Consider the following 23,712-nt stretch of genomic DNA (forward strand, 5'->3'; position numbering starts at 1 on the left):
AGCGGAGTGAGTACCAAAGCCAAGACTATCTTGTCTGACAATAAGGCAGCTGTTCACAACTTTTGTAAGGGGATGGTCTCCGGTCAAGACACCAAATTACTAAGATACCCCTCGTGCAGAAAGGTCCCCGTCATATGGGTTCCTGCTCATGAGGTCATTCACGGTGACGAGGCTGCTCATAGCACCGTGCGAGAATTATACATCCGAGCAGCTCTGTAAGTGCCGCCCCAGAGTGGGAATAAAGACCCTCTCATATAGTACAAATTAATAACTGAATCAAATAGACTGGACAGTAGAGGAATCTCACTTCCAGAATGATCACTCACGCCAAAGGAGAATAGGGCCTGGAGGACAAGAGGTTCTTTCCGTACTCTACACTACACGACGAAGACACTTTGGAGCTTGAGCTCTGCATGTAGCTGCCACAAAATGACTTCGCAAAACCATGTAATTTGGGAGTGTGGATTTTACTGGGGCTAAATCACATGTGCATCCCAAACCTTGCCACTTGGGAAGAGCTGATCCGGAGCCACGACTCGGATCAGGAAAGACTCATCATCCGTCAGGCACAGGCAGCTTACTATAAGACTTTCTCCGCGGTCTCTGGTGCTGAGAGCCGGCTATGAGGTACCCCCGTCCAGATTGTGAGGCCCCTTGATGACGAGAACAAATTTCGCTCGTTCGTTCGTTCGTTCGTTCGTTCGTTCGTGAGTGAGTGAGTGAGTGAGTGAGTGAGTGAGTGAGTGAGTGAGTGAGTGAGTGAGTGAGTGAGTGAGTGAGTGAGTGAGTGAGTGAGTGAGTGAGTGCATGGAGGTGCGGCAGGATTAAGTGCGACCCACTTCGGAGGTTTGGAACGCGGCGATTTCAGCGTCTCGCAGGACGTCGCCATTAAGAAGGCAGTGTTTGTAGCGCTGTGTCTTCACTGCCATACGGTCGAAAACTTCAGCTTCCATGCACGCGGTGGCATAGGAAGGTGTGCCCGACGCTGCGCGCATCTGCAGAGAGCTAGCTACCCGTGGATGCTGCATGTAACGGGAACCTTTCACACCCTTGACAAACCTCGGGAGCCGATCGTGATGTTTCTAACCTCGGAGTAATGACGCAAGCATTTCGCTTAGTCAAAGCTGCAGTTATACCCGAGCTAGCCTGAAAGCTTGACTAACTGCAACTTGCCTGTCCTGCGCATTCGTCATCACGGTGAAAAAAAAAAAAAAAAAAAAAAAAAAAAAATCGACAAATAACTCCGCTACGCGACTGCATGGCTACTTCCTTCTAACCGCTTCAAAAACGCTGCGTGGTCATGACCATGTACCCGAGTAAGTGTACCAGAAATGTTAGTTTGTCTACCAGCAAAAATAGACTACAGAACAAAAGTAACCCTTTACAACGTCAGCTCAATATACGGTCGCGTCTTGTGCCGTCGCAGTAACGCCGCTGCAACTAAAACGGATCTGCGCCAAGCGTGCATATATCGCGAGATATGGTACCATCTACGTTGGATGGTACACCTTTCTCGACGATAGCGTTGGGGAGAATGCTGCGCGACGCACTCCATGCGACGAAAGCATTCCTCGATAAACCCCGTCACATATATAGTAGCCCAATGGTGCCACTATATTCGGCACTGGGCTAATGATGATAGTGTTAGCTAGTCCCTTTGTAACGAGTGGACACCAGATTGGTGTCCCAGCTAATAAAAAAAAAAGACCCCCCCCCCCCCCCCCCCACACACACACACACACACACACGGGAGCCGCCCTACGCCACCTGCTCGTATATAAGTGCAGTAAACAGTAATGGTGCCAAGCTCCCGTAGGCGACGATGATGGTGATGGTGATGGTGGCCCACCCTTTATATCGGGTCGCCGGTTTAACTTCAAGAAGCTAAAGGCCGACCCCCCTTCCCTCCCGGTTGCCATACTTTCATTATTCACAGCTTGATTGGGCACATGTGCGTACTGGAGATGGGCAGTGCATTCGCAAATAGCTTAGACCTGCGTGAAATACGCCAGCTGGAACGCCGCTGCCGCATTCACAACTGCTTGATGACGCAAGCGTACGGTTCCGCCCAGAAAAATAAATTTGAAAAAATGTCGGAGAAATTGTTAGGAATGCCAGCAGTTAGTCGAAAAGAAAACGCAGCAGCTCATTCGCCCGCTGCTTTGGACAGAGTGGATCGCCTAAAGCGCGGTTTTCACTGCGAGATGCGTACGCGGATAAGCGACAGAGCAGAACAGGGAAGTCCAGGCCCGTTATCACTGCAGACACTCAAAAAACCTGCTACGCGCTCACGTTCCGGCTTATGCGAACTCTGTACATCCCCGTATACGAAATCACGGCGGCGATTTCATGCCATTGCCCGGAACGGCTCCTCCCGGAGTATCGACAGAATGCACAATTAGAAACAAACGTCCCGAGCATCAGCCTGCAGATACAGAAGGGGACCGATAAACGCAACAGAGAGGGGCGTCCCTGCAGACTGACAAATGATAAGGCATATCTATATGGGGGAAAAAAAAAAGGGGGGGGGGGAATCTACAGTGCCGTCGAGTATCAGGATTTCAAGGAGCGCGTGCTTTCCCCTTCGCCAGAAGCTTGCCTTTTCGGCGATGAAATGCACGTTCGGGAAGAGGGGCCTCGGGCTAATAGCCCTTTCATGGCCTTAGGATATGACCGAGAGAGATAAGACCTAAATGCATGATGACCACGCAACACGAGGGTAGAGCCGTGGTATAGAGCAGCCGTGACCTCGCAAGTAAGAGCACCCGCCTCGGCTTCAGGAGGTGGCAGGTTCGACTCCTGGTGGAAGTCGGGTACCCCCGCCAGTTCTCAAAATGGGTACAAGCCACAGGCCGGCCTGGTGTTGCCTGGTGCCCGGGGTTAGGGAAAGGAAGCACACGACTTTAAATCTCGTCACTGCCACACCGAAAAAAGGACCACATATGTGGAGTTAAGATTGTCTGACGGAGGAAGAATCACTGGCCAGTCTGATATGCTCCCCGCACCACTATAATGCTTCCTCGCTTATTTCGGGACCCTTCCGCGTTTCGCAAATGGGGCGGTTATGTAAGTTCTGCGAACGGTCGTGCGTTTCGATGGATTTGGCAAAGAGCGAACCTACCCGTATATTTATATGCATGAACGATAAGGAAGAGGCGCTTAACAATTCACCACTGCGATCTCACGAACACTGTATGTGAACACCCCTACGGCAAAACGCGCGCTATATCACCTGCCCACAACGCCACCACCCTCAAACGAGAGAAGCGAACTATGTACACATAGCATGTATACGGATGTCGGAACAGGAGCGGGTTGCCATACATAGCAATACATAGCCACCAAATTTTAGCGCTCATCTCCTCCCATTTCATTCCCTTAAGGAATAATAATAATAATAACAAAAACAACAACAACAACAACAACATAATAATAATAATAATAATAATAATAATAATAATAATAATAATAATAATAATAATAATAATAATAATAATAATAATAATAATAATAACAAAAACAACAACAACATAATAATGATAATAATAATAATAATAATAAGAAAAATAATAATAATTGGTTCACAGGAAAGGAAAGGCGCAGTATCTGCCACACGTTCTGCGGACACTCGAACCACGCCGTAAGGGAAGGGAGGGAGGTGGGAGTGAAAGCGGAAAAAGAGAAAAAGGTGCCGTAGTGGAGGGCTCCGGAGTAATTTCGACCACTTGGGTATCTTTACCGTGTACTGAAATGGCACAGCACACGGACGCCCCTTCGTCCCCCCCCCCCCCCCCTTTTAAACTAGAGAAAGACATTAGTTCATCCACGGAGCGTCACTAGGAGGTGGCAACCGCGCGAACTGCAATTGAGCAAGCAGTGCAGGGCAAGCTGCAGGGCAAGCCTTTCCGACCAGAGATGCAACTGCTTGCTCAGGCGAGCAGGAATAACTCGCGAAGCGGCAACAGCTGCAGCCATGCGCTCAAAGACGCGATGGCGAAGAGCGCATGACATTCCTGGGCGCGGTCACGTGAACACGCTCGGCAGCGCACAGCCTTGGTAAAGCAGCTATACGTAATACGCCGCCCGACGTTCCAACGTTGTACAGTGTTCATCGCAACGCCGCGCTAGCGGAGGGTGAAATCGTGGTCTAGCTCAACGCTTTCAGGCGCCCCGGCAGATATATATATACTACAAGGCTTAATAGTCGACGAGCTCCCTTATTTCCTGCGATACTACATGGCTCGGAATCCTGCAAAAGTGCACACGATAAACGCATATCGCAAGTTACAGCAAAAGAGGGTTTTCGTTGTCTTGTTTCCAACAAACTGCGGTCACAGCGGTGCTAGGACCGGTTGAAATTACAGAATTTTTTAAGGCGAAAGCCTTTATTGCCTGATCGTTGTCAGCAAAAGTGTCACGCTTTTGCGGCGGCCCTGATTGGTCGAGACGGGATGACGTCATGGAGGTCTCGACCAATCACAGAGCACCACCAGAGTATGCGCGAATGCGTTCCTTATATGGTCATATGGCAATCAATAATCAATTACTAATGACTGATTAACAAATTAATTATTTACCAATGATTAATTCTTGATTACTAATTACTAGTTAATGACTAAATAGTCATTACTGAATAGTGACAGATGCGTAATCAATTGATTACTAGCTACTTAATGTGTACTACTTACTAATTATTAAGTAATAATTACTCATTTATAGACGAGTTAATAATTACCAATAAGTGGCAGTTGCGTAATTAAGTAATTACCAATTAATTCCGCGCACCCGGTAAAATCGACCACACAACAGTAAACTTAGACAACTGCGAAGATATAAGGAACGCAATCTCGTCGCTGCCAAGCAGAATTCATTGAATAAAAGCACTCGCAGAATGTGAGAATAGTCGCTCGCTTTACTGGCAGCAGCATTCATCGCTACGTGCGCAACAGTCGCGTATCAGAATGCAGCTCTAAGGCTTTCGCCTTTGATCACTTTAGTCGCCAAAGTGCCCTCGAATTATTTACTGTATTCATTACTTCACCAGCGCCGTTAATATACCGTACATCCTGGCAGAGTATACGCTTCCTTTTGGATTAACGGTAACGGAACAACCAGCTGAACCCTTCCGCACAGCGGCTGCACTAGCACGGTCTTGTACTGGAGCCACGTGTGTGAAAAGCTGCAAAATGTACTTTTCTTCAATCATCAAAGAATTAGCTTTGCTTCATATACAAAGAAACAACCTTCGTATTGAATTTGGCGTGCAAAATTAAGTTGGACGAGCGTTTTCGTACAAGGTGCAACGTCATTTTCATAAAGGAACAGATGGTACAGAGAAAGATCAATTTCCCGAGATTCTACTATCTGGTTTAATGTGATTTCCACATGGCCCGTATGTCATATGGCTTTGTTCCCGAAAAGGTTTGATTTGGTTTGGTTTGTGGGGTTTAACGTCCCAAAGTCACTCAGGTTATGAGAGACGCCGTAGCGGAGGACTCCGGAAATTTCGACCACCTGGGGGTCTTTAACGTGCGCTGACATTGCACAGCACACGTTGTTCCCGAAAAGCGTGATCATATTGTTACGTGGCGACAGGCAAGAAGACGACACAATATGGCGACAGAATTAACGATGATTTAATGGGTGACCAAACGCGAGGGATCCTCTCGCGCCACTGTCGATCTTCTTATTCGCAACAATACGTTTATCTTCGAAGACAGATTTGCATGGGGGTCCGGTAATGAAAACATCTTTTGTGCAGTGCCTGCGGAGTTAGGGAGCCTGCCTGTAAGTTATAGGTTTCGACAGCCAGCACATCAATTATACGGTGTTTGTGTCTTTACGGATGTCGTGAAGACGGTGTCTTGGGAGTGATCGGCAGCTGTCACCGTGTATCTTCGCGTCTCGCTGCCACATGCACGTGGAGTGTGCGTCGGTACTTCTATAGTTGGGTACGAATTAAGCCAGGAGACATGGGCCTTCCTCCGTGTAACTCGTAGTACATGTGTTTCCGCATAGGCCTATACTGATGAGATTTCTCAAGTGTTGGGGGAGCGTTTGGTGGGTGAAAGCGTGAAGTTCCTCTACCGCACCAGCCCGGCGCAGGCTGGCTTAGAGGTGTGCACGGGCCGAAAATTTGAGTCCGAGCTCGGCCCGGGCCCTATGCTACGGACCCGAGCCTGGCCCGACACTGAAAGGGCCAAAGGCCGTCCAGACTTGCTATAATTGCAGTTGAAGCGACGATACAGAAAAAAAAAAAAATCTTTCAGAACGATGAATTTATTTAAGATCATGAAATGTTAACTTTTCACGTCTAAGATGATAAATCTGTACATACAAACAATTATCATTTTATCACATTATGAAAAAAAAAAAAGGAACTAACATGTATTGATGAAAGCTTGAGACATTTGCGGCACTCCTGGATGATTAATTTGTCCGGCAGCGCTGAAGTTTATTTCGGCGCTGTTACTTGTGGCTGTATAATGACTAGCTACGGTCTTTATAGCAAGGAAAACAAGTTAGTTTTCGTAAAGCAGATTCTTTGCTATGCTAAAGTGCGCTAGCTTTAATTCTAAATATGCGGCTGATTTCTGTGGCCACGTGCTCTGTGAGGTCATCTCGCTCACCGTGTATACGTTTCACGCGTGCTTTTCACGAGGTTGGCAAGGCGACGCCACTGCATTGCCTGCGGCGAGAGCTATACGCGTCGCGCATCAACCGAGACCAGGAGCAAGTCGCAACAGAGAAGCGTGAGAGACCGAAGCATTTGTGTTAGAAGGCATCTAGGTGAATAAGGGCAAGACGTGCAGGAGAGAGGACCTGTAAATGGCGCCACGTATTCTGTTCGACCTTAGGGAGCTGTGAGGGGGAGGGAGGGATAAGCGGGAGTTGCGGTTATGCAGCTCTCCCCGAGCAGGCTATGCTCACATTCTGTACTCCTGTCCGGCGCAATTTCCCCTCCGTCTCCTGGCAATTAAACAGCCCGCGGTTGTGGGAGGCTGCTTTGACCGGCTCGGAGCTGCATATTCAACAGCGGCTTACGACCTGTGCAGCGGAAGTCGCCGCCAGGCGTGACCTGGAGGCCGCGACCAGCAGCCGGTAGGCCACCCACGGAACGGCGTCAACATAATTTTATTTTGGCCTTCACTAAATAAAGTTTTCGCCACCACCTTGTTACCGAAGCGGAGACGCTAAACCCAATAGCCCACAAGCGCCCCTCTGCTCGGTCATACGGCTTGCAAACATCCGTTCATGGTGGGGAGGCGTGGAGTGGACAAAAGTAGTGTCGACTCTGTAGGAAGCAACTCGGAAGCTCTCACATGGGGAGGCTGCAGAAAAATGCTATGCGTTCTAGGCGTCTATTGCACCATGACCATATTCGCGCTTTCACAAAGTTGCACGTGCTCGAGATCGGGGTGCCCGGTCCACCAGATACATATATAACCTGTCCCGGACCTGGTCCGAGTCCGTGGGCTTCCAAGCGGCCCGACCAGCGTGCAGGGCCGCGTACTGGCTTTCGGGCCGGCCCGAGCCGCGCACATAAGCTGGCTCTTCCTGCCTCAGTAGTCCGTAGCCTGGCTACTTGCGAGGGCAGTCAGCCAGCTCGTCGTAGGTGTTGTGTCGTCCTACAGCAGCTAACCTCTCGTTTGAAGCGGTGGTGCAGAGGCCAGAGTGTCTGCCTTGTGTGCGTCTTGGTGAGGACGTGACAGGGGAGACAGTATAGGCCCCTCCGAGGGCGTGTACTAGCTCGTGCAATGGTGATGCTTAGTGAGGATCATTCTCGAGATATGTCAAGTGGCTGCCTACTTAAAAATTTTCCTCTCTGAAGCTGCACGCATGAATCTGGCCCGACTGATCCGCACTGAAGGACTGGGAAGGACAGGCGTACAAATCTGACGCGCTCTTTCATAAACTTAGTGCACGTTCGTCCCTCTCTGCATACGCCAACAATTTCGGACGATTCGAATTCTTCGCTTTCTTTTGCCCCATTTTCCCCTCACATATACAGCACTCGCATCCCTGCACGCAGAAGGTGCGTTATCAAGCGCGACTCAGCCGCACAGAGAGTGTGCGCGCGCGACACGACCTCGAATTCATATGCTGGAACAGTTGTCGAAGTCAACAAGCACTATAGCGAAATGCAGCAGCGGCCGTCCGGATGCACTGCACTGCAACAACGCCAAAACCGCTGCGATAGTGAGGCCAGGATGGTCCCTAATATCCCTCGCACGAAAGCGAGAATAACCTAATATCCCTCGCACGAAAGCGAGAATAACCTAATATCCCTCGCACGAAAGCGAGAATAACGACTGCGCTGCGTCGCTTGTACGGTGCTCCAAACACGACGTTTCTTTTTTTGTTTTTGTTTTTTTTTCTTCCGCCCATCCACGCTCGCAGATGTCAATGCACAAGCGCAACCTTTTTGCTGACCTTGGCGGGACACAGTGGTACACAGATGACGCGCTGCAGCCGGCAGCTAAATTAATTACGTGACCGACGGGGTTCACTGACGGAAGCGCATCTGCGAAAGAGACGCACAGTATTTGTGACATCAACAGGACGTGCTGATAAATGAAGGGGAAATAAGGAAAGAAGCCAACAGTCGGCGAGGCCAAGAAACGCATTGAGGATTGTATTTTGTCTTTTTTTTTTTAATTTTTACTTTGGTATTCACCTGAAGTAGTAATGTAATCTGTTTAGGGGGAAAGATAATTAAATACAAAGTAGAAGGAAAAACAACGTGCCGATGGTGGAAAACTTTGCTAAATGGTGCGCGAACGAACTGGATGAAATTTTTTAGAAAGCAGCCAAGGAGGCAGCAAGAAGATTGAAAAAAAGAAAAAAAGGTCGTGCGCTTAGAAGATGGTAGAAAAAAAAAATGGGTTAAGAGAATCAGCGAATCAAGTGCCAATAAATACACTTCTTGATCCATTTCGCGGAAACATGCTCGTCGGTCGCCGTCATGTCCACCGTACTTAACGAAAGCACTAAACAACATTCACGGTCGTCTAACCCATGTTTATCAAATACAGGGCGATGATAAAGCACCTGCTGCCACCTACCGCGCAATATATAAAGCGCCCTATAAAATTGAAACGAAAGGTTTAGGGCGGAGGGCGGGGCTAAAGTAAGTGAAAAAAAAAATGGAAGAATGTGCAAGAGAAAAGGAATCAGGTTCATCGCTGTGCTCTTAATCACATTCGCCAAGCGCATTCTTTGACATGCTCGCTTGATCAAAATGCTACTGATTAATGCAGGGGACATGTGATAAAAGTACGTTCGTCAACCGATTGAATGCGGGGTGGAGATCGTATTTTCGCCGCACCGTCGTGACAAGAGCGCTTTACCAACACAGTCGAAGAATTTTAGCCTCTGCGTTCGATCAAAAACTGCGAAGCTTTCTCACGCCACACCCTGGAGCAAAATACCGATGACGACAGCTGTGCTTCCCTTTCAATTTCCTCCGCGCTCGCACAGAACGGCTCCGCGCTGCGTACCTACTTCCCGCTCCCGTCTCGTGCAAATGCCGTTTTCACATGTAGGCCCACGTGGGCCCATCTGGACAGCGCAATCGGAGGTGACAACACTAGAGAGATTTAGCACACCGTGATCCGCGCTCCGCTACCGTGATCCGCCACCGTGCGTTCCATTGCGCATGCCCAGATCACTTTGATGCCGATAGGTGGCGCCACATACTTGACGTCGGCGCATTGACCTGCCGCATCGGAACCAATCAGCTTGTGCGCCCCGCCCACGAGCGGTAGAGGGTCACGGTGGCGGATCGCGGATCACGGTGTGCTAAATCTCTCTACTGTCGGTAGGAGTTCGGGACAGTCGGAGCAATGTGGAATTCGGCGTATGCAGGCGAACGGGTGAGTCTTCAGCGCTAGCACATGCGACGAGGCTGTTTAGATACAAACTCCATTAACCTGTATATGCCGCGGCGAAACACATGGCGCACGTGTAGCTAACAACGTCCGGTAAAGCATTATTGAATGCGGCTGGAGACAATACCATACGATTATCTTTGCGGCTAGCGCACGTCGGCGAGAGTCGATCGACACAGCGACGGTGGCAGAAGGGCAAGGTTCCGAATCTGGGGACCGTCGAAAAGTGCGCTCGCAGGAAAAAAAGAAAGAGGAAAAAGCCCGCAGGTCGGCTACCCCGTGTAATGCGAGGCTCGGAGACAGCTGTTGAGGTATGTTCATTTCACCCTATACAGAGGTAAAATGATTTGAGAACGATTTCATAGTATCTGCAGTTATATATAGAGCGCTCTGTTCAGTTTTTCCATGCACGTACCCGTTCTTCGACTATCCATTCCGTCGCTCTCCGTCCTGTTTGCAGCACTGCGAAAAACAAAGGCGACCTGGTCCAATCGGAATCAAGTGCCATACAATAGGTATTTGTGCTCCTGCGCCTCTGGCCCCCGAATTGGCGGGGGCGACAACAGGAGCACAATTATCTATTGCAGTGCGGAGGGACGAGAGGGGTGTAGGAGCCTGATTGGGTCAGGCGCCTCTTCCCAATTAACAGATGTCGCTGTAGAAAAAAAAAATGGCCGTGGCTTCTACCTACTACTCCTCTCCAATCCAGTCTAATCCCATCAAATCCAGTGTAATCCAATCTAACCTAATCCAATCCAATCCAGTCTAATATAATCCAATCCTAACCAATCCAGTCTAATCAAGTACAGTCCAATTAGTCCAATCAAGTACAGTTCAGTCCAGTGAAATACAATTCTGTCCAATCAAATCCAAACCTGTCCAATCCAAACCTGTCCAATCCAAACCTGTCCAATCCAAACCAGCCGAATCCAATCTAATCCTATCCAATCCTGCCCAATGCTGAGTACACGCTCGCCCGAAATAATGCGCCGCTGACTAGCCTATCGTCATCACTACTATCATCCTCACGCTCGAGAAGGCGAATTAAGTTGCACTACTCACTATGTCTATGTTGTTGCATTAAAGACAAGACAGTTTCTCCTGGTAGCTTCTCGATTGCTAGATGGTGCGGCGAGCGCACGGCGTCCGCCAGCTTCTGCGGTTGCTAGGCAACGGCTCTGTGCCTCCTGCCACGTGAAACTCCTTGTTCGTGGCTAATGTAGCTTTCGCTACAAAAGGTACCACGAAATGTTCACAGTAGCGCAAAGCCTTCGGCTGACCCGAGGAAATAAATCACGCGATGATTCTGCGAAAGCAGTTGTATTTATCATTGACGTCTATGCCGACGCGTTTGCCCCGCTTAATAATTTTACTCTAACACGAAGCTTCATATACGCGAAAGACTGGAGGGTGAAAGTGGGCGGAGGTGGCCAGAGGGTGGCGGTGTGTGTGTGTGGACAAGGCGTGTTTTTGGAGGGCTTAGACGTGGAGGCTCTCATCTCAGTGAAACGAAACTGCAGCTCACCATCTGGTCTTCCTCCCGGGGGTTGACATAGTCGACGCCGTCCTTCATGGGTGGTGGTCCCTGCTTTCGGCATTTTCCTGAAACGAAAACATGCAGGGACGGGCGTTAGGTGATTGAGCCAACTAGACAAAACCACGCGACACCTTCTTCCGGCAGAGGAGAGCGACGCCTCTCAACACCAGCTCGCACGAGTATACCCACTACACATATAGCCACCGCAACCCCCCTCGATTTGATGGCCGCAAGCGAACCACGCATTCTGCGGTCAAGTCAAACGGGGTCCTCACTAGTTCCTCATGGCGGTCCACCCGGAGCAAACATCCTCGCAGGCAGGAGAGGCTTCCGCTTACGACATATAGTACAGAACGCACCACAAGAAGCACTGAGAGATCGTCGAAAACAACCTCTCTGAAGAACGATACGCTACTGCCATATTGCAATCAACTAACACCTCATTGTCAGTAGTGCGGGTCACGAACTCGGACAAGAGGCCCATCAGATCGGGTGATATCACTGCAGGCCAGCATGGGAAAAAGCGCACGATCAAGGCGACGTTGCTTAGAAAAACTGCAGACAGACGCACTCGCGACGGGCATCACGCATTACTCCCAAGGAACAGAAAGTATAGCGAATATATGAACGGCCGCGCCGCACTCCAGCGGTCACACACGGCAGCCAGCACTCGACAGGTGACCACACGTGACCGCAGCACGTGACCGAACACACAAACACGAGATAAAGGCAGTGCACAATCGTGATCCTCACGGCTTTTACGCTGCGCCATAGCTCCGACCCAATTCCTGGACAGATGGGAAAACAGGCGTCGGCGGCAGTGCACCACGACTCAACAAGTGCAGAAGAGCAGCAACAACCTGGTCGTCAGGCTCGCGACAGCCGAAAGGCCTCGACCTCCGGTTAAAAAAAAAAAAAAGAAAAAAAATTCACCCTCAGGTCAAAGCACGGCAGTAGCCGAACACACAGGGATGCAATTTAGAACGGCACGTGCAGAGATCAGGTTAGGGGACGACCTGCTGAGCGGCTTCAGTTGCGTCAAGTTCTTTTGCAGGGATGCTGCAAAGCGCACACAACGCGAACCGCGCACAGGCGGAAGCGAGAGGTGCCGGTGAACGAACACACTGCAGTAGCTCACTGCAGGATACGGCGCAGCCTCGCGACAGCAGGAGTCGCGCGCGCTTTCGCGCAGAGGCGAAAGACACCCCACTCTCCTATCCTCGACGAGGATGGCAAGCCACCGATCGCCTGTGCTTCCCACAGCTGCTCTCACGTGTCAGACGCGCGTGTCTGAAATCCGTGCACGATTAAATAACGTCCCATCTACGTGCAACACCGGCTTTACAGTGAAAGCAGGTAGTCGTAGCTTAACTGAAGCGGCAGAAGCACTAGTATTCGGAGTGGGGACTGCGACGGAGGTGCTGTACGGAGGTACTACCGAAATACTACGAGGCATATGACATAGGAAGCGTCTGGGTGATGTGCGACACTTGTATGCGTGCCTAACTACACCTCCTGTGAGACAACGCTTCCTCAGGAATAAGTGGGTGAGCCCTCAGTTCAGTTCAGTCGTTCAATCGTGTCCGACTCTTCGTGACCCTATGGACCATGTCACGCCGCGCTTTCCGGTCTCTCACTATCTTCCTAAGATCACATAACTTATCTGCGGCGCCTCGAGAATGCCATCTAACCATCGCGTTCGCTGCCTACCCCTTGTCCGGTGACCCTCAACCTTTCCCAACATTAAATCTTTCTCCAGCGACTCCTCTCTTCTCATCAGATGACCAAAGTAGCTGAGCTTTAACTTAGAATTTGACCCTCCAATGAGCAGTCTGGGTTTATGGTCGACAATATCGACTGATTTGATCTTCTGGCAGTTCAAGGAACTCTCAAGAGTCACCGCCAGCACCACAATTCAAACGCGTCAATTCTTCGGCGGTCAGCCTACTTCACAGTCCAACTCTCGCATCATGCATACATCACAACTGGAAAGACCGTATAGATGCAGCTATCGCACGCGGACAGTGGATAATCATTGCATCGGGAACTTTCGCGAATTTCGAAGAAATACTAGTCTACAAGTCCCATTTTTTTCTCCCACATTCCCTCCCACTTTATCATTGAGAAAATCGCCAAATGGCTCGAATTAAAAAAATAAATAAAATAAACGCGAATTTTAAACCTACCCATGAAAAAACAGCGACAAACGCTAGTTAAAAAGCGATTTCTATTCCCTTTACCATCGCTGTGAGCAAAAATTCACGGGCGTGGGTGTGGCAGTTGTCAGGTGGACACGGATGAGCACAGAGTCGGGTTATGTGACGTCACGAGACAACACGGCATGGCCGATTTGGCAGAGGCTGCCAGTTCGGTCTTCGTCTTCGAGGTGGAAGGGTGAGATTGGAATTCAGCCTTCCAGGACCCTTGGATTCCGGATCAAATGCGCTGTCCTTACGTCACGCATGCAGGTAAGTTTGGTTAAAGCGGTGTTTTATATCGATGTCGATTGGTTAACGACTGTAGGCTAAGGAGTATGCGTGGAATATTAGAGGCACAAAGAAAAGGTTTGGATTGGTTTGGGGGCTTTAAAAAAAACGTTTTTTTTTATTTATAGAAAGGGAAAGGCGCGGTAATTGTCTCATTTGTTTTCTGTGGACACCTCAACCGCGCCGTATGGGAAGGGAGGAAGGTGGCAGTGAAAGTGGAAAGAGAGAGATAGAGAGAGGAGCCGTAGTGGAGGGCTACGGAGTAATTTCGACCACCTGGGGATCAGTACGCTGACATCGTACAGCACACGGACGCCTCTTCGTTTCGCCTCCATCGAAACATTGAGGGCTTTAACGTCCCAAAGCAACTCACCTCACCCTCTGAGAGAGGCCGTAGTGGAGGACTCCTGAAATTTCGACCACCTGGGTTCTTTAACATGCACTGATATCTTGTTGTTGTTGTTGTGGCTGTAGGAAGCAAAAGAAAATGCACGGGCCTGCTACTGGCTCTGTAGCTGAGCCACCTCAGCTGCCTCGTGCAGACAGAAGAGAAAATAGAGAAAAAAGAAAAAGAAGAGGGAGAGGAAGACGCGCGCCGCAACAAAAGCCGTCGTCCACCACCTGGCGGGTGCAATGACGGCCTACAACAGATAAAAATTCGGTAGCAGGCCAGCCCCCGCCGCAAACAGCGGTGACCTATACCACTGATATCTTACAGCACACGGGCGCTTGGCCTTTCGCCTCCATCGAAAAGCGGCCGCCACAGCCGGGTTTCGATCCCGCATTTTTGGGCGCAGTAGTCGAGCGCCCTAACCACTGCGCCATCACGGCGGGGAGCACAAATAAAAGATTACTGAATTAGCGAGTAGCAAAGTGCAAGGGATCGCCAAGACATCAACGATGCCACGTTATACCCCAAAGGCGTAGAACTTACGTGTCCTCGCAATTTCTTGCTTCAACTACAAGAGTTGCGTAATAATCACCGCTCGCAATAATAGCGTTCGAAAGCAAACCACGCGGTTACTTTCGGTCGGCGGGACAGGTGTCGTCAAAGGGAAGCGTTTGGAACAAAGCTACGCCCACACCACGAAAAGGCTGACTGAGTAGCGGTGCAACTGAGGCAAATGACTTGTCAGACCGGCTTCACGCTACACACGGACGACGGGAGCAGTGCGCAAAGGCTAAAAAGGGACCATACCCATAAATCTTCGGGACAGTCACGATAAGCGCGCATTTGCGACAGTCAACAACCACTACGGAAGCGGCGCCGACGAAGAGTTGAGCGAGCGAAGCCACACACTGGACCGGAAAAAAAAAAAAAAAAAAAAAAAAAAAAAAAAAAAAAAAACCGTGAGCGCGCAGTTTGCGTCGCGATGTATTAGTACAGGGTCGGACGTCGCCGCTCAAGTGGAGCCTCTCCGCGCATTTCGCCATTCGTCGGACGGACGAGAAATTAACAAAGCCGAGAGTCAGCCTTCCGCGCGCGCGCTGAAGGTACCCACTGGCGCGCGCGTTCAAAACAAGCCTGTCAAAGTGAATGAACGCGTCTGGCATGTGGCTTGATTGAAGGAAACTCGAAAACGGGACTCGCAGCACGCCAGTACACACGCTTCCGCGAGAGCCTCGACGGAGTCGGGCGACGCAAGCAGACATGTGAGTGAGCAATGCCCCGGCTGAGAAGCCCAGCGCTCAGCGTGCATCCATGCCTTATAATAATCAGCGCTGGTAACGCGGGCTTGACGTGTATGATCGCGACTGATCAATTAGTAACAGGCCCCGCTCTCGGGAGTGGGTCGCGACCTATAAAGGCGTATTGACCGTGCCCGGCCTCCGAGATGCACGTGAACCGCAGCCTAGGAAGTTTGTGGGACGCCAATACAACCGAAAAAAAAAAAAAAAAAAAAAAAAACTGCGTCGCTGTTTTTGCGTGTACGCCGCTCGGCACACGCATAAACGGTAATATACAGGGTGTGCCACCTAAGATAAACCAAGATTTAAAAAAAAAAGAAAAAAAAACTAAGCGTAATTCTTCCCAACTTAAACCAAATGTGTTGTTGAGTGATGTAAAATAACCACCTATATTTTTCTGCCCAGCCTATTTCAATAATTAGTCGACATTAACTAATTAAAAAATGTTACTATCGTCCTAACCGCTGAAATTTGAAAAAGAAATTTGTCGAAAGCCAGGAAAGTAACCCAACTATATAAGGCGTTATCGACGAAGCATAGCCATGAGAGCCCACAAAATTTAAAAAAAAAGAAAAAAAAAATTAAAGATGGCTCCGTGCGCCTATATGCGCCGCGATTACAGCCCTAGCTCTCATCCGCAATTTCGTAAAACATCCCTTAGCTCACGACAGAGCTTCGTCTGCACACCTCTGGAGGTTATTCCAGGCCGTGGTCGCGACCACGCGGCAACAGGTTGCGGGACCTATTCAGAGGTACACTTGCCGCTTTCTGAAGGCGATCATAAACTGTGTTGTGCTTACCGAGCCTTGAGCGCGATCATTTGCATAGGACACCTTCTGAACGGGGGTTGCGCTTAACACGACTGACACGCGCACCGCGCCATGTCGCACTTTGATGACCTTCCTATACTGCGGAACGGATTCTCAACGCGAGCTATCAAATGAGAAAGTGAATATCATCATATCGTCGACGCTGTGTGCCGTAATAATAATAATAATAATAATAATAATAATAATAATAATAATAATAATAATAATAATAATAATAATAATAATAATAATAATAATAATAATAATTGGTTCACAGGAAAAAAAAGGCGCAGTGTCTGTCGCACTTGTTCCGTGGACTGATTTATTTATTTATTTAGAGGAAGGGAAAGGCGCGGTAACTGTCTCACTTGTTTTCTGTGGACACCGCAACCGTACCGTAAGGGACACCTGGCCCGCGCCGCGAAGGAAGGGAGGAAGGTGAAAGTGGATAGAGAGAAAGATCGTAGTGGAGGGCTGGGGAGTAATTTCGACCACCTGGGGATCTTTAACGAGCACTGACATCGCAAAGCACACGGACGCCACTTCGTTTCGCCTCTGTGTACATTTTGCAAATCTGCCGTGACACCTTTCTGTTCAAGGTTCACTAACTAGTCTTTCTTTTGTCTCTACCTCCCCCTCATACGGTGCCCATCTGCCAGACACAATTCCCCGTGCGAAAAGTATGCCGTTATCTGGGAAAACGTGAACGTGCTCGATACGCCAGAGCCAAAAACATGTTTGCCTTTTGCAGAGCACCACTGCGCAAACAGCAGAGCTATCACCGCGCCATAAGCATGCCAGCTGGCCGCGGTCACGCACAGTCGCTGGCAAGCCGCCGTGCAAGTACTCACGGCGGTACAATACACGAGATATCAGCGACAGTGTTCTCATTCCGGCAAGACCGATAAACGCCCCGACCCGCTCTTCCCCCTCCTGTACGCGCATAACTGGGCCGACCAGAGGTTAGCACGGTATGCTTAACGTCTCGAAGTATAGCACGTGCGGACTATACTATATAGATGACCTTGGACTCAGTAGCCGAACGCTGTTATGTTTCTGACAAAGACTACATTTTTTACTTCTGATAACTTAATTCAACGATGCGTTTCCTTTATTATTATTATTATTATTATTATTATTATTATTATTATTATTATTATTATTATTATTATTATTATTATTATTATTATTATTATTATTATTATTGAGGCGAAAGCATTTCACTTTGCATGGCACCCCACTAAAGAGCATCGACGTTGTACATGAACTCCTCCTGAACTATACGCTTGATCTTTGAAGAAAAACGGGTGTCACATTCATCACCCGGAAAGAAAGAAATTTTCAGTGGTAAATACTGACTGTCAGAAATTATTTGCAATGCTGTAGCTATGATGACGTGACCCGGCCGCTATCTTGAATCTCAGAGCAACGGAGAAACCGACGGAGAAGGCTTCAAGTTTACATGGACCCTGTGAAAAAAAAAATGACGTTTGGTTACGACAGCACAGTGCGCAATTCGGCTCAGCTGTTCTTACAACCTAAGTTACTTTATTGGGAGTAAAATATGCCGCAAGGGATGAAATGCCTTACACAACTGTCTTGAAAAGCACATGCAGTCCGAAATGCCTTCGCGGTAGAACGGATAAGTGGCACGCTTTTACCCGCCCAAACCTTTATCGCGGAACAATGCGTATTTGTAAACAGCATAGCATGCATGACGCTAGTTTGTTCTTTAGTAACAAGCACGATTTGCTCTGCGCAACGAAGGCGTTGCTTATATAGTAATCAACTACTGGCCCATGCACCTTGCAGCATGCCGTCTTTCCATGGGGTGAGAACAAGAGAAATCAATGAATAAGGACAAAATGCCTGAGTGACGTAAACCAAGGCCAATACGCATGCACGGTTGGGTGCTGATGAAGGCAACCAAAACTGAAGCTCTTCAAAGACGCTCCTCCAGCCCCACGCGCGGGGGGCGTATGCATGAGTGGCCGTTCAACCTTGCTTTGACCCTCCTCTCTCTCTCTTCACCATGAAGCGAGCATAGCAAAATCACACTCCCGAAAGCGACGGCAAGCGCGCCCGGCGTTCCGGAGCGCAGCAATTAGAGCACAATTATCGCCGGCGCGAGCATGTACCGCCGTCTGCCTATGGATGACGTTGCCGCGGTGCAAGAATTCCGCAAACAGCTGCTCGCAATGTTTGGAATGGACGCATGGCACGTGCTTTCCTTCCGTCCAGTGAAGCGGTGCAGCGTCTCCCAGGGGAAGATGTACAAGTGTTCTCTCAAGGCCCGGCAGTCGTGTTACGACGGTACAACACTTCTTGCAAGTAGCTAAAAGTTGTGCGGCTTTCGTTCGCTTTAGTCCAGCCATCAACGCGGCGCTCAAGGCCAGATTACTTCGTTTCGGCCCTTGTCAGTTCCTGCTCACATGTTGGCCCATTCACCGAGCAGTCCAGTAATTGCAGAACTAATAAGCGCAGGAAGAAAAGCTGAAGCCTAGTACAAATAAATTCCTCAGCAAAGACAAGTGCACAGCCCAGGAGAGTTGCGCGATGTCACGTAAAAAGGAACAGACTCGCAAGGGATGTGCGCTCACCTAATTCCGCGAAAGAAAAAGAAAAAAAAAAGAAAAGAAAAAAAAAAAAAAAACTACGGCACACTTCAGGGCCCAGGGGAGAAAACTAACTTTTGCCAGCAAGCATGTTTCGCGGATGTTTAAAATGCCACGTTATTAGACGTAATTCGACTTAACTGCACGCATTTTGCCACACGAAGTTCTTAACAGAGTTTGGTTGAAATGAGACTGAACTCGACGGATCATCGCAAAGCCATTCGAGACTCAAGTGCTGTCAAAACGCAACGCGAGTAGTTTATACTTAATTATGCACCCTCAGAAATGTTTAACGTACCTACGTTAGACACAAATAACTCCATCCGGCCAATGTAGTTGCGCCACATTCTTGTTACATAGCGCTACTTTAGGATTAAAAAAAAAGAGCTAACAATCGAGCTGGCAACGAACGGAAAACAACGCGGAATGACTGAGTGACAGGAAACTAATGCTGCCAGGAAATAAAAAAGAAAGAAATGTGTCCCGCTTTGCGGCGGCTCTGACTGGCCGAGGCGGGATGACGTCATAGAGGTCTCGACCAATTACAGAGCACCACCACAGTATGCGCGAATGCGTGCCTCCCTCTGAAGAGGTATAGGTGAATAGTGGACGTAGGTGGAGAAGCGCGCCTCGAAGTGTAAGGACTAATAAAAGCTAAATAATAACAGCAATAACCTCGCGGCACACTTCTACTAGTTAGGCCAAATGCTTCGAAGGTCCAACCAAAGTTCCCGAAACAAAATCGAACTTCGGCAGCGCCATTTCAGCGCGGCAAGATACCGTTGCAGCGAGACGCGGCTGAATCTGAGTGCGTTCAGAGCCTGAAATACTGTTCGGCTCGTACGCGCGGTGCCAGTTTCCGTGTAGCAATTACGTTTTTTAGCTTGCTGCCGAAAAGACAGGCCTGCTGACAATCAAACCTCCGCATCTCCGCATTCAACCCATCAAGCAGTTCCGTGGCACTAGGAGTCCAAACTGCGCACGGTATTCTGCACTCTACACAGGTGAACACCTGCGCCCGTGTGTGAAGCTTCTGTGAAAAGTAAATGGAAGGAAATGTGTAACGGAAATTTTTTCATTTCGCCGTTCTTGCTCCACGTATCCTTGAATAGATATGCACACTAAACGTCACTGCGAATTACAGAGTGCATCGATAAAACTTGAGCGTTGCGTTCTGGATTTATTGCTTTATTCTACAGATACCTTCAGTTTACTTTCGACGCCACCTCTACTGCTACTTCGTACGGACACTAAAAGTCGGGAACACGCAGTAGCACTCCTAGGTGTGCCTCTACGCTAGTCCCCAAAGGGGCAAGAGAAGGGGGAGGGGGAAATCACCATCGAGTGAACATAACTGAGCGCAAGCTGTTGTGGGCGATTCCTGCGACCACGGAAGCAATACATGACCTGCTTCTGACGCGTCAAACGATGCCCCAGTCAAGCAAGGCGCTGGGTTTGCCGCTCGCTTCTGTCTTGAGTGCGATGACAGTGAAGACTTAAGAATTTAGCAGAACTAAGGAAAAAAGAATCAGTCTATCCAACAAGACGTGGCGAAGACTGGACAGTGCCAACACCTCGATTAAATCTTGGTAGGGAATGCCTTCAGTACACTCTTCCATCTCTTCTAAATAGGTATATCCACATTAACCTCGATTTGTTTTCTTTTCCACGTCGTGAACTACATAATTTGTTTTTGAATAACATGGTTTAAGTTTCATTATGTGTACATATTGCTGTTTCGTGTATTTTCTGGTGTTTCTTGATGAGCTTGTTTTTAAAACTGTATAAACTCTTGTGTTGCCTCTCTGCCAATAATTAGGATTGTAGACTCGTCAAGCTGCCCAAGGGCAGCTTTTTTCTACGATTCCTCCATCTGTAGTTTTTTAGATGGGAAATAAACTTTGACTTTGACTAGTGTTAGACCATGCTTGTTTTCGTCGTTTTGCTCCCGTTGTCGTATCTTTGCCATGTCGCGTGTAGGAAAGAGGAGGGAATAGTTGTTCGGGGCAGAATTTGGCGGGGAGCCGAAAGAATTTGCGCGTCGCGCCTGCAGAGAGGTTGTTGCTCTGTTTGGTGTTTACTCAATTTTTGGATGAATGAAAACCAGAAAATAATTTAGGAGGAATTTCACTATAATCTGCATAAGTGATTGTAACGTAATGTCCTTACAATTTGAGCAGTAATTAGTCATATAATTTAGTTATATTTTCGCGATTTTCAGAAAAGTAATTAATTGCTTTTCAAAAGTAATTTTGCCAAGTACGCTGCTCAGCACCCGTCTTTTAACGTACATCTCTTCTATTCTAAAGTGTCCGTGTCGAAAGCATTTCCAAATTAAGCCACGCCGCGAACGACAAGCAACAGAGGAAGATTAACCCGTCGGCATAAAACACCATTCTAGAATAAGCACTAGTACATCGTCTAATTTTCATGTCATGAAGGATATAACTAGGTTGAGATAACAGTCGACCGAAAACATTCTGAAAAAAACCAACACATCCACAAATTTTCACATCATGAACAACAGGCGACAAATGTTTAAGGTCGTCGGTCAACCGAAAACATTCTCCACTAACACTCATCCCGACACATCCGCTGGTCTTCTTGCCGAGTCTTCAGCTTTTCGCACCGACAGGCGGCAACGTACCGGAAGAGCCTCAGCGTGGGTGGAATGCATTCTTGCTTCTTTCTAGGTTACATAAACGCTTATCAACTGCCATGTTTTACATATCGAATTACCGTTAAATCGAAGGGCTACTCGGAAGTCGCCTTATCGCTCGCTGGGCTGTTGTGTGCTATACCGGCAAACGCGCAGGAAGTGGAAGCGGCAGAGGAAACTGTTCGCGTTGCCACCGAAGCGAAGGAGTTTAGACGTCCCTCTCTGGCCCAAAGGAAACGACGTTACATCAGGAATGGACGGACAATAGAAATCTCTAATAAGAGATATTTGGCAGGGTGGAGACCAGTGTACCGGGCGCCCCCTGCGCATGAGCTCTGGCACAGATCTGGTAAGACGCAGCCACCTGCGCTAGTACGTCTGCGCTATGCTAAACCTCTCTCTCTCTCTCTCTCTCTCTCTCTCTCTCTCTCTCTCTCTCTCTCTCTCTCTCTCTCTCTCTCTCTCTCTCTCTCTCTCTCTCTCTCTCTCTCTCCTGTCGCAAGCATACGCGATAAGCAGGTCTTCATAAGAGCGCGGGTAAACGTAAAACACGCAGGCCCCTACAATATGAAGAGGACAACCAGTTTGCATAAAATGTCATTTTTTGCTTTGTCGACTAAGGCTGAAAATGCCTGTGGAAGGAAACCTATAGCGATAAGAAAACAGTAAAAACTGCGCTCGTCACACGCACTTGGCAGGACGCGCAGCTGCTGCGACGCGAGCACTGCTCCAATTTTTTCTATCTTTATGGAAATCATTGGGTGGCATCTGTTGCTGCAGAACTATACAGGTGCGAAGCACAGACGACGCGACGCGCCTATGTTTTCAGCCTGACACTGGGATGAGCTCCCCGGCCAGTGCACGCGCAGTAACCGGCGTCACGTACTAGAGACGCTGTTAACGAATGCGCTGCTCTAGCGACAGCGCTGCACGTAGGCGTGCACCAAAGGCGTGGCCTGAAGGTTTCGCCAAAGTTCGTCCAGACTCGCCTTCTCCTCCGTTCTGGCCGCGGCGAGACGACTACGGGGGCTAAAAAACACTGCGCTACGTAGAGTGCAACGAGCGGTGACTCGATGCCGCGTTCGCATCAAGACACCTTATTGTGAGTCATTCTGACTGCTACGCTGTGTTCGAGAGCGGTGCGATGGCGGACATGAAGTGGCGGGTTCTCATGCCTGGCGGAACAAAGCGGTTGCGCACGCGACTGCTTTTTTTTTTTCTTTTTTTTTTTTCTCATCCCTAAAGGCATATGTATGCCAAAGCCTGTCGTCGGTGTGTCGACGACACGCGGGGACTTCAAAGGCCAGACAGGTGTTACAGCAACGCCAACAAATATTACTTAATCACAGCTAGCCTGCACAATAAACTGGGTTTGTGAAATTCCGCACAACCTATACTCTGCAATCTCGACAGCGCCGCAGGCATCTACATCAGGTACCATCTTACCACGACGAAACATCGCGGAAGTAGTGGCGGCAGCGTCTGCCACAGACAAGTCGTCGCGAAAAGGCACCACCTCTTACTTTATATAGGCAAGTAGGCACGAGGACCTTTATATATCTGGGATCAGATATGGAAGATCCCAGATATGAAAGATCCCACTCTGCAATCTCGACAGCGCCGCAGGTATCGGTACCACGATGAAATATCGCGGAAGTAATGGCGGCGGCGTCTGCCACAGACAAGTCGTCGCCAAAAGGCACGACCTCTTACTTTATATAGGCAAGTAGGCACGAATACCTTTATATATCTGGAATCAGATATGGAAGATCCCAGATATGGAAGACAATGACGCGAGGAAGAAAAACACGGTCAGGGTAAACGCGTCGCCTATGCAAGGCCAACAGCGGTGCTAGACGATAAAGACACAATGCGGCATTCTTCCTCCGAGCACCGCGGGCACGTGAGCGATACACGACACTGGCCACACAGTCAATTGATAGAGGAGTTGAGAATCGCAATCCTAGCCATGCCACCTATAATAGCTAAAAGATGGCTGAAGAAAAAAACGAAAAAAAAAACCGGGC

General features: G+C 48.8%; 1 protein-coding gene across 2 annotated transcripts in view; it reads right to left on the reverse strand.

Moving 5' to 3' along the window:
- The window catches only part of anne (polyamine-transporting ATPase anne boleyn), a 112,826-nt gene that overhangs the window by 43,914 nt on the left and 45,200 nt on the right, over positions 1 to 23,712 (reverse strand). For both annotated transcript variants that reach the window (XM_084598268.1, XM_084598267.1), the window contains exon 2: positions 11,416 to 11,492. In XM_084598268.1, the coding sequence (XP_084454394.1) occupies positions 11,416 to 11,492 (77 nt within the window). The remainder of the gene's footprint in view (positions 1 to 11,415; positions 11,493 to 23,712) is intronic.

Source organism: Amblyomma maculatum, chromosome 3 (genome assembly GCF_055883805.1).
Source record: "Amblyomma maculatum isolate TAMU_Amacu chromosome 3, ASM5588380v1, whole genome shotgun sequence".
NCBI classification, from domain to species: domain Eukaryota; kingdom Metazoa; phylum Arthropoda; class Arachnida; order Ixodida; family Ixodidae; genus Amblyomma; species Amblyomma maculatum.